Source organism: Falco rusticolus, chromosome 13, assembly GCF_015220075.1.
Source record: "Falco rusticolus isolate bFalRus1 chromosome 13, bFalRus1.pri, whole genome shotgun sequence".
NCBI classification, from domain to species: domain Eukaryota; kingdom Metazoa; phylum Chordata; class Aves; order Falconiformes; family Falconidae; genus Falco; species Falco rusticolus.
Genome location: NC_051199.1, coordinates 493,555 through 507,537, shown reverse-complemented (window position 1 = coordinate 507,537; position 13,983 = coordinate 493,555). Strand labels below are relative to the sequence as shown.

Genomic DNA, 13,983 nt, shown 5'->3' with positions numbered 1-13,983 from the left:
GCTTCCGGCCGGGCCGCGCGCGGCGCCTGCGCAGTGGCCGGCGGGGCGGATGGGGCGGGGCTGCGCATGCGCAGAGCGCCCCCCAGCGGCACCGGCGGCATGTGAGTACGGGCGGCGGCGGGGCTGGGCCGCGCTAGGCCGCGCTGCCCCCCTCCCCCCCATGCGGTAACGTTGCCGTCTCCCCGCAGGCAGGCGGCCCTGGAGATCACGGCACGTTACTGCCGCAGCGAGATGGAGCAGTACGGGCGGTGCGTGGCCGCCAGCCCGGCCTCCTGGCAGCGCGACTGTCACCGGCTCCGCCTCAGCATGTCCCGCTGCGCCGCCGCGCAGTGAGTGCGGGGGGAGGGTGGGCTGGGGCCGGGCTGGGCCCCTCAGGGCCATCCTCCCCAGGCTGGGCCACTCAGGGCCGGGCACCTCAGGATTAGGCTCCCCGGAGTTGGGTCCCCCGGGCTGGGCCCCTCGGGCTGGGGCTGGGCTGGGCATCTCAGCGTTGGGTCGACTGGGCCGAGCCCCTCAGGATTGGGCCCACCGGGCTGGGCCCCACTGGGCCGGGCCACTGAGGGCTGGGGCTGGGCCGGGGTCCCCCAGGGCTGGAACCCCCCCAGGGCCAGACACCCCCCCAGGGCCAGACACCCCCCAGGGCCGGGCCCCTCAGGATTGGACCCCTCAGGGTCAGGCCATGCAGCTCCCGGTGTTGTCCCGCAGCCCCATCGTGCAGCAGATCCGCCGGGACTGCGCGGAGCCGTTTGCTGCCTTTGAGCAATGTCTGAAGGAGAACCAAGCTTCCGTCATGAACTGTAGCGATCAGGTCAACGCCTTTCTGCTCTGCGCTGACCAGGTGAAGCTCTCCACGTGAGGTGAGTGTCGGGCTGCGGAGCGGAGCCCCTTTCTCTCCACACCTGTGGTCCAGAGCCCTCCTACTGACAACCACTCCCCATGTCTGCTTGGGGCTGCTTGGCTGCACAGCTGGAGTGGAACAGTACAGCCCAGAATACACAGAGACCCTCCTTTTTCTCCCACCCACCTTCCCTTCTTGTCTCAGAAAACCATTGAGCACAGCCAGGAAGTATATTTTGGTTACAAGAGTGGTTTATCCGTTGGCATGGACTGTCCAGGGCTCTAAGCGATGTGTGTGTGGCCATCGTGGCTGTGAGTGCAATGGTGTATTTAACCAAATGGGTTTGTTCTTCTCTGTCAGACTGAGCCGATACCCTGGGCGAAAGGCTCTGCTAGGGAAGCAGTCTTGCCCAGGGAAAGTTGTGATTTTTGTCTAAATCTATTGGTCAGCTTGGCCATCGGTTTGGTATGGTAATATATACAGAATGGCTTTGTTGGGGCAGGTCAGCTTGCAGCGCTCTGCTGAAGATCTTGTAAACATCTATGGAGCCACCTTAAAGTAAATAACACGTCACTGACTATGTGGAAATCACCTGAACGTGACATACTCCCATGACCTGACATGGTAATCTACTGTACCTCATAACTAGGGTGCTGCATGCGCGCAGAGCCTACCTGAAGCTTGTATTTGTGCTGTTTTTTCATAGGGGAGCCTTGGAATTAAAATTCATCTTCAGGAGTGAATGAAAAGTCTTTCTGTACTCTGGAGTATCGTCCCAGTGCTTGGTTGGGTTGGTTTTACCCCTCTGAAAAACAACACGCCGCCCTGGGATGTGGTTTTCTGGGTCTGGTTACACTACGCTTGTCTCCAGCAGACAGCTGGACTCTGACCGGGATGCCAGAGCATTCCTGATCCATTGACTGGACGGGTAACGCTGGGGTTTGTCTGCTGAGTTGCCTCTAAAAACTTTCTAAGTAAATAAATTACGGAACTGTGTTGAAGCGACACCGAAGGATCAGCAGTGACCTGCAGCTGTGCTTGTGTGAGAGCCGAGCACTGAAATCAGCCCTTACCTCTTTTTCTGTGCTCTGTATTCTTCAACAGTTCCTTTGATGAGTAAGCACAATAATTTTCCTTCGTCCCAATAAAAAAACCCAACACTTCTCAAGATCCAAAGCCAGTTCTGGCTTTTCCCACTGATGATGGAAGCTGCTCTTTGAGCTGGACCAACTGCAGGGACCTTTCTTTGACTGTAAAGGTCAGCTTGACTCACCTGAAAACATCCTGTGTGGTTCCCAGTTTTGGGGGTGCCTTGAGGGGTTGTAGCCCCAGGCCTTCTGCTGGTTTAGAACAGCAGAGGGAGTCTTCCCACCGGCAGAGACGGCAGAAAAAGCACAGACTTCAGAGCACTGACTGCTCTACTTGGAAGTGCAACAGAGATCTTCCAGTGCAGGGGTGCTGGAGGCGGGGCGGGGGGCTCTGTTGTTCTACCCCAGGGGGACGAAGAGCCCAGCTCTAAGGAGAGGTTGTTCCTGGGCTGTAAATAGTGTGTGTGTGAAATTAAAACAAAAGAAACTGTAGATGGTGTTATGAGGAGGGGGGTTGAGACCTGGGGCTCGTGGGATCTGTGAGCACATCTGCGGAGGGAGAATGTTGGGGTGCTGCGAGCTAGGGCCCTCGTGTCTCCTCCAGCATGCCACGTCTGGAAACTGCTGTAGGGCTGTGAAGTGGGGCTGAGAGTCTCCCAGCACCAGTTTAAACTTTGGAAAGTCCTTTGGGGAACTCAAGACCAGGTTTAAGGAAGGAGAAATGAGTTTCTGTGACTTAGTGACACAAACGCAGCTTCGGAACTTTGCTGCTGTCCAGAGTAGGAGCTTGGGTCTTCCAGAAGAGTTACAGAGAAGTATAAATCAAAATCTTCCAAAAGTGTGCAGGGAGTGGGCAACATCCAGAAACTATTACGTACAACGCCCGTGGAGTCTTCCTCTGAAGGCACAGCCCAGTGTTTGTGAGGGTTTTTTTGTACCTTGAAGAGAGGGTGAGACGTGGACAAGGAAACTTGGCTTTGACCTGGTTCCCAGGGGTCCATACCCCTTCCTGGGACACGTTAATCCTTATTTGTGTTTCAGCCAGGCGTAAGTCCAAGCGCTCGCCTTTGAGCCTGTGCTGGTTGGCAAACATGGCTTGGCATTTTCCAGTTGGGCAGAGTTTCGCTCCTTTGGGGAGAGGGACAGCAGGTTTAAGTTGAGCTGTTCCAGCTTCTAGCAGAGCCCGAAGCTCAAAGCTGGCTGTCGGCATTGCTGGTGCCTGCCTCAGAGGTGGGTGCATTTCAGCAGTGGTCTTAAAACGTCTACACACGCTTGTAGAAAACTTTTTTTTTAATTGAATGCTGCGCATTTGCAATGTAAAGAGCTGTTTATCTTCTGACGGAAAAATTGGGGAGGAAAAGGTGACAGTAGCTTTGCCTCAAAATTAATTTGGGGGGGGGGGCAAGTGCTACCAGAAAAGGAGGAAAAAAAAGTATCTATTTTTATTGAGTCTTTTGAGTTTTTATTTATACCAGGCAGCACCCTATTAGTCATAAATTGTGGTGTGAATAGCTTTATTAAGGATGCCGTTACACAGGAGCAAAGGTGCTTTACATGTTGTTGACATTGTATTGAAATGTCAGCCTGTCAGCAGAAAAGCCATTTTTCATTATGTTTAAGGTGCACTGGGCCCCCTCTTAAGCCCAGTTATGCCGCCTCCTCCTCCTCAGGAGCCTGAGCCACTCTATTATTACTTGCTTTAACACATTAACCGCTCAGCTGCCAGCCACTTGCCACTGTCATCGATGAGCCAAACTGTCGCAGGGTTCAGTTCGCTCCTTACTACAGAGACGGGGGAGAGGAAGGGTGCTGCTCCATCCCGTTTCTGCCTGCAGCAGTGGAGAGAAATGTTTTCCGAGAAAATACTCGTGAGGCAGCGGCAAGTTGCATGGTGACTAAAGAGTGCACGTCTTTCACTGCCTGTGTAAGGTAAACGTAAAATAACTTCGTGTAGCAGAGACTGACAGAACCTTCCCGTGGAGGGGAGTGTTGTGGTGGTCACTACCTGAAGTTGTGGCCCTCCTCAGTTTGCCAGCTCCCGTGGAAAGGTTTCTAGATTAAGTCATCTTGTAGCCCTGGCAAATTTGGCAAATGCCTTTGCGAAAAGTGAAAGGCATAGCAACGATTTTTCTTTCCTTCAACTGGATGGGCCGGGGAACGGCTGGAAGAAGCCAGAGAGTATTCTCTTGCTTTCCTCTTAGCCTTGAAGGAATCCACAGCTATACGTGCAGTGCTGCGTGATTAATCAGTTTTATTCTCACTTAGGCAGAGGGGCTTAAGGCCTCTTTAAGCGAGAAGCAGGAGTTTTGCAGCTCATCCTAATGGCATGGGCTACCCAAATTTGCTGGAATAAAATCTGAGTGGCCGTTACAGCTATTTTTGCCCTTTGCCAACATAAGGGAACAGCCGCCGTGGATCTAACTGGCTCGGATGCGCGGTAGCAGCTGGAAATAAGGCAAAATTGTATACACAGGGTGAACAAGTGTCCCTGGGAGTGCTGGGAAAAGCTGTTACTTCCAAATCCAGCTGTTGTGGGTTTTTGGTCCTGTCACTGGAAACATATTTAGCCTTAAAAGCTAAAAGGAGCATTTGTTGCTCCAGTATCTTACACGAGGTGTAAACTGGCAAGGGAGACCTCTGAAAAGCTGAAAATTTTGGAACTGGGAACCCAGGAAAGCTGCCTCTTCATTTCTTGTACCACAGGATTATGATCTCATACCTCTTAGTTTGGTTAGGACAGGCTTCTGGAAGCGAGTGCAGGAAGCCGTTGGAAGGGGGACAGTCACTGGCACGAAGCTGAACAAGGGGAAAAAGTCCTCGGGCAGTCAATCCAACTGGTAGGTTCAGCTTTTTTCTCCAAAGACTGCAAAGAGATTCAGCTAAATTAATGCCAAGTGGCTGAAATCAATAAATGAATAAGCCTGTGGTTCCTAGAGTGAGAGACTTGGGGGGGGGGGGAATAATTAGAGCAGGATTCAGATAGATTGGTCCTCTCACATCCTCCCAAACACAGACCAGACCAGAAATAAACGCTACAGCCCTGCAGTACTGAGGAGAGGAACCCAAAGGGGCAAATTCTGCGATGGATGAGAGCTGTTAAGCAAGCAGCGCCAAGCTTGTGTAGGCGTTCTCACTTGGGGGTTAATTATTGTGAAGGATCCTTCCTTCCCACAAGTCTTTTTGTGTCGCTACACTTCTGTTTCTTGTCTTCTGGCATCAGCATCACCATTCTCTGCTGGGTTTCCGTCTCCTGGTTCTATGTTTTCTCCACTTTTAATTGTTCTTCTCTCTTGTTTGCAGTCAAATGTGCCTTTTGCCTGGTAGTTAAGTAGATGGGGTGTCAGGTTTTTTTTCTGTTTCCACTTACTCGCTGTCTTTCTGTGTGGCCTTAGAGGATCCTCCCAACATGGTCTATGTCTCTGTTTACTCATCTCTGAAATAAATAACACCTACTGGGCTGGGGAGTAATGAGGGATAATTAATTAATGCATGCAAGGAGTTCTGAGGTCCTTAACTAAAAGAAAGCCAAGGATCATTAGGTTACTTAATTCTCTGCTTTGTTTTGCCTCCATTTCTTCTTGGTTTCGATCTCTCAGAATGTGAAGTTAAGTGTGTCAGGACTTTTTTTTCAGCCTGTTGCTTTAACTCCTGTTGATGTCATTTTCCCTTTCAAGTGGAACTTTAAAACCAATAAGGTAAATTACACATGATCCTAGAATGAGGAACTAACCAAAACATCTCTTTAATTTTTCATCCAGAAAATATTCTCGTTTTACACTCTGCTTCTTTTACTTAAAGGAACCATAAATCAGCGTGTTCCTTTGGTGTTTGCAGTCACGGGGAGAGATTTAGTGCTGCTGGCAGGGCCGGGTCTGAAATGGGCAACTGTTGAGGGCAGAGAGTTGTGCAGAGCCACATTCCATTCACACACACATTTGCTTTCCTTGGCTGTCATCCAGCTGATTATTTTTTATTTTATTTTATTTTATTTTTTTTTTGAGCCGCTTCTGAGCACGAGGGGAATTGTGTGGGCAGAAGGGAGCATTTGGGTTTGGTTGGGGTTTTTTTCATCTGGCAGTCAGTCTGCCATCTCGACTGGCTTTTTATTCACCTTTATTTTCGTGCCTGCAAAGACAGGAGGGAAAGACACCTGGGTAGGACAGAGAGTGGCGGGTGCTCCCAGAGCCTCCTGGGGGAAACAGGCTGGCGTGTCACGGCCAAGGACCTGCACCTCCGAGCTGGATGCGAGCAATTGCGCTGCCTCTTGACCGTGCAGAGCAAAAAGGGAAAGCCAAAAAGCCTGGGTGTCACCTCAGGTGCTTGTGATTCTGTTCCTCACTCTGCTGCGGGGTGAGCTTAGCCTCTTGCTGCTGTTTCAAGTACGTGTTCCCCAAGTCCTACGATAGCCGTGAGGCTTAATTGGCTGATGGTCACAGGTGCTTTGGGGCGCCTTTTGGTACCCCTGGGCTGCCCAAGGGCCAGATCTCTCCTGCATTATGTATGCAAAGCTACTTCTGCCTCTTCCCACTTAACGCTCGCTGTCTCCCCAGGTCTTTCACCACTGCAAGAAGACTTCCAGCTGCCAGACGGGCTTGGGAGTAGGTTCACCTGCAGCCACTGAACACTGATACCTACCTGGCTGCTGAAAATAAAAGCAGCTCTGTCCTCTGGTAAGAAGTAGCCCGACAGCCTGTGGGCTCTGTCGGCTGCGGTGCTGGTGTCCACCTTTCTGATCTCTGCTTGTTTCAGGCAGAACCTGGGCGCAAAATGGGGGAGCACCTGCTATCTGACAGCAGGTCCTTTCCTTCCTTAGCTCTAGGGTATCCGTTTCATCACTGGCTCTTGTACTTGACCCCTCGTGTCACCATCAGACATCTTTGCATCAGGAGCCCCGGGTCTAGTGTAGCTCTTCACCGTATTTATTTATTCACCTTGGGATCCTGGTTCCTTTTGCAACTCCTGACACCTGCTATTGAGTTTCCTGACTCTATGGAGGTATGAGCAGCCACTCACACGAGTTGCTCCTTTACTCCAGGATACCTAACTCCTGGGAAGGGTGAAGGATGGGCCATTCTCCTGGGAAGCCCAGGCCAACCTTCGTGGGACTGCAGGGAGCCAGCTGACTGCCCATGCATGCAGTTTGTGCCGAGGCAAGCTTCAGATTTCCACTTAAGAGTTTGCTTTCTTTTTTTTTTTCTTGGTTTTTTTTTATTATTATTTTCAAATGTACATGCAAAAAAACATGGCACATCACAGCACTAGATCACAAGAAGGGAGGGTGGGGTTTCAGTGGGTGAAGCTGGCTCTGGTATTTGGGAGAAACATCAATTTGCACATAGTTCACTGTAACGTCCTCTTAAAACTTAATCTCAACTGAGACCGGCTGTAGTGCAAGAGCCTCTGAAAGTAATGCACAGCGGGAGGAGTTTTTCTGCTTTGTTTTTTAGGGGTGGGTGACTACACAACAAAGGTGGAAGTCACCTAGCTGCAGCAGCTTGGTCTACAACTTGTCTATCTGGGCAAACGTCTCGTAAATAGCTGTTTCTGCAAAAGGCTCCCCCTTCCCTCGTAAAAAGAAATGTCAAAGTGTCTGTAAACTACGTACATGACTGCCTTCTGGGGATAGGCGTTGTCAGATAGTGAGAGCAAAGGCAAGTCCAGCTACAGAACCTGGCACTGTGAGCACAACGGGAAGTGACTGCACATCAGCACGTGTCACGTTCACACAGCTTTATTAAAGGAAGCAACGGTGGGGGGATCTTTATAAGGGCTGTGGTTCTGTTACACGTCATTCCTTATGTCAGCTCTCTATAAGCAATTAAGAAGGTGCCAAATTCCTGATAAAAAACAAAATGCATCAGGACTGCATCTCCTTTCAGCCCCAAATCCTGGATTTTTTGGAATTCCTGGGAATCTTCCTTCATAACCGCAGAAAACAAAACCTAGCCATTTCCTTTTTTTTTTTTTTTTTTTTTTTTTTTCATTTGAGTGGCTACACACCTTTAAAATCAGGCTGGCAAACCTGTGAATGCTTGGAAGTAAAACACCACGTACAGAAACATCAGTCAGCCGGGTTCTTGAGTTGCGCTGTTCGACTCCCAGCTTTGGAGATCCAAGATTTAAAAATAAAGCGTTGTTTCCTTTTGGAGTTGTCTGCCGGTTGTTCAGTTCAAATAGAGAAGGGAAGGTTAGTTCTGGAGGACCGTATTCCTTCAGCTAACGTGCTGTAAGCAGGCTCCTGGGAAAACCTGACCTTTCCAGGAATACCGGCTATCCTTCACGTATATAAAGAACCAAATCCCAGACTTGGGTCCGAAGCAGGAGAGTAAAGAATTTCCCTTTGGTAATAATTCAGACTTCCATTCTCCGCTCTCTTCTTTCTTGCCCTTTTGGTGGGTACACACGTTGCTGCCCACCTGCTTCTCGTAACTCACCTGCCTCGTGGCATGGTGGTGGATGGAGAAAATGGGTTATTCCTTTCTATCCGCAGCAGGGATGCTTTTCTCTTGGCCGAGTCCTGATGTTGCCCTCGAAGCAAAAGCCAAACGTAGCCTCTTGGAGCGAAGTGACTCGGCAGGGACACGTTACGGGATAACGCAATCCCGTTTTTTTCGTCACTGGATGGAGGGAAGCGAGGTGCTGGGGTGCCTGGAGTAAACTGGGAGCGCAGTCAGGGTGGGAAATCTCTCTGTGGACAGACCTACAGGGGAAGGGCTTTCCCACAGGAGTATTTTTAGAGTAAAATTGATTCATTTTTAAAGAAAGAGACTGAGATTACTGTGGCTGGCAGCTGTTGTTTTCTGAGAATGAAGTTTTCGTTCTGTCCGTAAAGGGAGGAAAACTGCTCTTTTAGAGACAGACAAGCATAAAGCTGGCAAAGGACTCGCTGTGGGTGTGTTACGCTTCTCCTGACATCCCTGAACATGAGAGAGGGTAAATATTCTGTTGTTCCTTGAAGCAGGTACCCAAGGGTAGCTGTTTTCAATCGGGGGCCAAACTACTGTGCGTTTCCAAAATGTGAAATGTTAACAAACGGCCCTGGGCCAGCCGATCAACCACCACGTAGAAAATCTCGGAAGCAGCGGTGGCATCCCCTAGAGATGGCTCAGGACCTTGGATTTTACTGTTGGGAATTAACCTTGTCTCGTGAAGCCTGCGTCTGGATTGGGAAATGAGGCAAAACAGCACAGTGAGCAGCTCAGCTGCAACCGAGGCTTAAATAAACTCGAGTTCTTGGGAGAAGAGCACCTCCTGCTTCGAGGGGCAGCTCGGGTTAGCTTGGCCAGTCTTTGCTTGCAGGACATAATGCTCAAAAGCTTAAACACTGGACAAACTGCTAAAGTTACAGCTAAACAACATCACACCATCGATCTACTGGTGGCTAGAAAAAAAGGAGAGAGACGTCCCAAAAGTCCTTCAGGCTGTGAAAAGTCTCCAGGAATTAGTGCTTGTACGCGTGGCGGAGCTGGTTGCGTCCTCCGTTGTGCAGTGCTCAAGGAATGTCTCTGAAGGTCTCGGTCTTGTTTCTTCTCCCTCACCCTCGTTCTGAATTGGAAGCAGCATCCATCCGAGATACTCGTGAAGAGCTGGGAGCTTTTCTATGGTCAGGACGTGAAGTACGAGCTCTGCATGGAGTAGAGTCGGTCGATGGGGTTGCCCACACGGGCTTGGAGGAGGTTGGCTTCGGCTGTCGAGAGCAGGCAGTCTCCCAGGTGGCTGATGCTGTCGCTGTCCATATCATGAAAAACTCCTTCTGAGTCTAGAAAAGGAAAAGGAAACGAGTGTGAACCTGAGTAAGGGTGACAGCAGGACCGTGTTTTACCCGGAGCAATGGTCAGCAGGGCTGGCGTGAGGTGAGCCCCACACGCAGGACCGGCTGTCGGCGTAACTCTTTCTTTCCTCACTCAAATATTTCACGGTGGATGGAGGGAAGACCCCAGCCTTGCTCCCTGCCCCCTAGCCGAGCTCATCCTGAGGCTCTGGCCTCCCCAGACTTCTGAGAAGGGCTGGCCAGAAGGTCCCGTGGAGCACTCGCTGCTGCTGACCTCGGCAGAATTGGCTTTTCACGACTCGGGCTGCGATGTGCAGCTTTGATGCAGAGACAGGACGGTCTCCACACCGCTCTCCTACCGTAGGGGTGCAGGTGGTCTCCTGGAAGCTGCGGGGGTGTCAGCCCTTGTCTGTACAAGTCTGTGCTGTAGCCGTTCTGGTCCAGGGGCAGCAGCTGCTGCTGGGGGATCCTGGGGTAGGGGACCATCAGCCCATCCAGACCGTGAACGCTCGCAGCGTCTAGAGACACAACCAGTGGGATGGGTTGAAGAAAAGGGTGCACAGCACGTAGCACTATCGCGATAACATTATCCTCATTGCTGCAGCGGCGTTTGGTGGTCTCACTCTGGACCAGCGCCGTGTGGTACTGGGCTGTGTGCGTACAAGCGACAGAAAAAAACCATAGTCTTCTCAAAAAGAGGAGATACGTGGTGTGTCACGACTACCCGTGACTGAACATCACCTAGCCGTTCCAGCTAGCCAGTTCAGCTGGTATGTGTGCTCGTTGCTCATCTCTTCCTGTGCCCATTCCCTCTCAAATACACCCCCAGTGGGTCCCCTCCATCCCAGCCTGCAGCCCCCAGAGCTGTCACCATCCGCGGCCGCTCCTCACCTTCGCTGTCGTCGTTGCTCTGCCTGCTGTTGCGACCGGTCCCTCTCCCGGTCCCTAAACGAGGGTTGCCCAGCTGGTCTTGCTCCTGCTGTTGCTGCTGCTGCTGTTGTTGCCTGCGAGCAATCTTCTTCATCTGCAAGGAGATGGAGACCCTGGATTTGAGGTTCTGAGCGAGAGAGGAGGCAAGTGAGTTGTGTTTTCACAGGGAGCGAGCACGGCTGTGATATAAAGCTGCTCATACTCCTCTGGGTGAGTCCTCTGCAGGCATCCCTGGGTGAGGAACGGGGCTGACAAAAAGCTATATTTGTGGGAGAAGCCGTTTGCAGTTTAAAAAACAAAGGACTTGGTTTTACTACAGAGCGAGGTTTTTCAAAGCCACATTATTTTCTGGTTTCATCCTTTAAATTCTGCTAAATTCGAAATGTTTAATCTTCTAGAAGAAAGAAGTGGGAAATCCTTCTCGTCTTTGTGTAGTAAGGGGGGGAAAGCAAGCAGAAAAAGAGTAATAAAAATTCCTTCACAGCATGAAAAATGTTAAGCCCTGCAAACATCTATAATCGATCGATTTTTGTATTTCTCTTTGTGCTTTTGCTACTGCTAAGTAACACGTTGTGGGACTAGGTGGACCAGTGCTTGGGTCCTGCATAGCTGTTCTATTCTTCTGTTTTTTCTTTTCCTAAGCTAAATTCTAAGTTCCCTTTTAATTGAACGAGCGTGTGTGCTATTCCCCAGGTATGCAGAACCCAGGAGAACCATCACTCACCTTGGCTCTTTGGTTCTGGAACCAGACCTGTACCACCCGCACCGTCAAGCCCGTCTCAGCTGCCAGGGTCTCTCTCACCTGTCCACAAAACCCAGAGAGCTGAATCAGAACTTACATCGCCTTTACGAGGATCCAAGCCAGCAGTTGTGCTGAGTGGCCTCCTTATACCTTTCTGCAAGGTTTTGAGGAAACCTCGAACGAGGCCTTGAATGCCCGACGCTGCTGTGTGGTAAGGATGGTGCGCGGGCGCTTGGAGCGCTTGTGGTCTTTGCTCTCCTCGCTGCCTTTGCCGTGCGAGTGGCTGCCGTCTTCGTCCTCGCTTTTCACTGCAACAGAGGATCAGTAGTGGTGGTTCAGCAGAGACTGGCCTTTCTGGGCCACCTCCCAGGGCAAGGATTTAGAGAAACGTGGCAGAGTTTTGCTCCTTCTGAGCTGCGATGTAGAGCAGAAGCGCAGAGCGAAGCCAGGAAAGCTCGTGGACTGAGCTGTGGCTCGGGGGCAGGGCTGTCAGTTCAGAGACAGTGCTTTTGGGCCAGCCTGGCCCTGGATCATCCCATCCAAAAGCCCACCCAGACCTCACCAGATCGTCCGAGTGGATCTCAGCAGCCTCGTACCCCCTTGGCCGTTTATCAGGAAAAGATGCTACAACCTCTACCTGCGTACATCTCCCTCTGCAGCCTCCCCCATAGTCAATCAGGGAGTAAGCACCCTGGACGAGGTTCACCCCGGTTCCCCACGCTCACCACGGCTCCAGCCTCTCACCGGACTCAGTGGGTGCAGGGCTGATAGCGCTCAGCATCTCCTTCTCCTTCTCGTAGTCACTGCGGCACAGCAGCTGCCCCTCTTTGAGCACAAACTCATCTCCCCGCTGCAGGCGCCGCTCACACTCACAGCAGTAGAAGCAGTGAACGTGGTAGACGTTCTCCAGCACCCGCATGATGAGCTCAGAGGGGGCGATGGCTTTCAAGCAGCTGCTACACTTGGTTTGGAAGAGCCTGAAAAGAAGATCCGAGCGGTTAGACCCTGGGGCAGGGGAGATCAGCCCTGGGTTGGGGCTCAGGAAGCCAAGGGAAGGAGGAAGTGGATGTTTGGAGCTGTGCTAGCAAGAAGCATCCATCCCACCTGCGTGCTGGGGCTTGCTGACCCTCCCTGGTACCAGGGAGGACCACAAACGTGCCTGGCCCGGTGGGACAGAGCTCTGTGTCCCCTCGTCCTCCCTAGGGCCGTCAGCTGCCTGGCTTTGTTAGGTTGCTCCTAATGAGAGGACTTCATGGACCGCTCCAGGACCATCCCCAGGGCCTGGAGTAGCCTTACGCAGGGAATCCCAGGGGGAAAGCTGTTTGTGGCCCACACCGTGTCCAGAGAGAGAAATAAACAACTGCTGAGCACCCCACGTACAGAGCAGATGGTTCTGATGAAGTAATTTGGGATCTAAACAAATGTGAGCGGTGGTGGCTGCCGGCTGACAGCTTCTATTTAGCCACTTGACAAGAGAAAGTAATAAAATAGGGATTAATTAGGCTGTTGTTTAAACACACAGGATCTTCCCCACCAGCAGGGAACTCATAAACTGGGATTGAGAACAAGACTGGGTTAATCCTCCTGGCAAACTCTGTGGAGCAGGATGAAGAGGCTTACAGGGGTGGGCTCATCCCTTCCAAATACCACCATGGATTTGTGCTGTGCAGTGGCTTTCGGCTGAAGTGTCTGGGACATTCCAACTGGAATGGTGTGGGATTTCTCTCTCCTTTGTGTGAGTGTGTGCATGTTCCTCTCTCCCTCCCCGTGTCTCTTTCTCTCCCCCTTTCCTCTTTGTCTTTCTGTAAGTCGCGCTTGAAAAACAATAATCAAATTTTAGTTGAAAAAGCTGGGAGTAAAGAGCAGCCTTTTAACCACAACCTCTCACTGTCTGACGAAGGAGCAAACTGGGAGCGTGTTCCAGGCACAGTCCCAGTCTGAATCTGGGCTGAGTCCCAGTCTGTCCCTTTCCTAACACCAACACCCTTCTTTTACAGCAGAAGTGAAATAGTAAAAACGATAAAAAAGACCCAACAGCAGAGCCAGCCTGCGATCACGGCTGCCTGAGATCAGTCAGGAACCTGTGACATACCCCAAAACATGAAAGTCATTAACGTTCTTGGGTTTTAAGCCCAGGTGGAAGATAATGGGGATGTAGTCTGACCCCACGTTCGTTGCAACCCAGAGGATCTTGCTCAGGGATTCCCACCTCGAGCCCGTTCGCTGGTGGTGGACGTAGAGGGAAGGCCAGCCAGCTGCGGTCTGGAGGCTCCGAGAGGAGGAGGATCTGTCCACGTCCATTTGGAAGAGGTTCCAGGGGCTAACGAGCTCCTCTATGCCTTATTTCCAGTTCGAATCTTACTGTATTCCACGCCCAGCAGCTAGACTTCATCATGGCTTCATCTTCTTGCAAACCGCTTATAATTTAGTCACGCTGGTCGTGGGTCACCAAACTATTCTTCCCAGGTTTCTGTCCCTTATCCTTCAAACAACCGGTTTTAAAGCAAGCACTGACTTTTCTCTGCATCTCAGCTGGGAGAATTACCGCCCCCGAAGAAAAGTCTGCCTGGCTTCGTTACGGAGCTGGATCTAGTGACACGAACACCGTTCGACT

The 13,983-nt window shown here is 51.3% G+C and overlaps 2 protein-coding genes across 8 annotated transcripts in view; one reads left to right on the top strand and one right to left on the bottom strand.

Moving 5' to 3' along the window:
• The first annotated feature begins 6 nt into the window (after positions 1-6).
• CHCHD5 (coiled-coil-helix-coiled-coil-helix domain containing 5) overlaps positions 7-13,983 on the top strand; it is a 23,425-nt gene continuing 9,448 nt past the window's right edge. Inside the window, exons 1-5 of one of the 6 annotated variants that reach the window (XR_005107339.1) lie at positions 7-101; positions 189-329; positions 706-857; positions 1,341-1,462; positions 1,545-2,008. Coding sequence is in view for 5 of the 6 variants with exons in the window: in XM_037407480.1 (XP_037263377.1) it covers positions 67-101; positions 189-329; positions 706-856 (327 nt within the window). In the remaining variant the exon portion in view is untranslated. The other 5 variants (XM_037407480.1, XM_037407479.1, XM_037407478.1 and 2 more) reach the window with 5 other exon arrangements.
• LOC119156991 (LIM homeobox transcription factor 1-alpha-like) overlaps positions 7,827-13,983 on the bottom strand; it is a 24,720-nt gene continuing 18,563 nt past the window's right edge. Inside the window, exons 2-7 of one of the 2 annotated variants that reach the window (XM_037407476.1) lie at positions 12,114-12,346; positions 11,520-11,677; positions 11,352-11,429; positions 10,589-10,721; positions 10,057-10,215; positions 7,827-9,685 (exon numbers count right to left, since the gene is read on the bottom strand). In XM_037407476.1, the coding sequence (XP_037263373.1) occupies positions 9,531-9,685; positions 10,057-10,215; positions 10,589-10,721; positions 11,352-11,429; positions 11,520-11,677; positions 12,114-12,346 (916 nt within the window). In that variant the 3' untranslated portion in view covers positions 7,827-9,530. Of the gene's footprint in view, positions 10,216-10,588; positions 10,722-11,351; positions 11,430-11,519; positions 11,678-12,113; positions 12,347-13,983 lie in introns of both variants that reach the window. The other variant, XM_037407475.1, reaches the window with a different exon arrangement.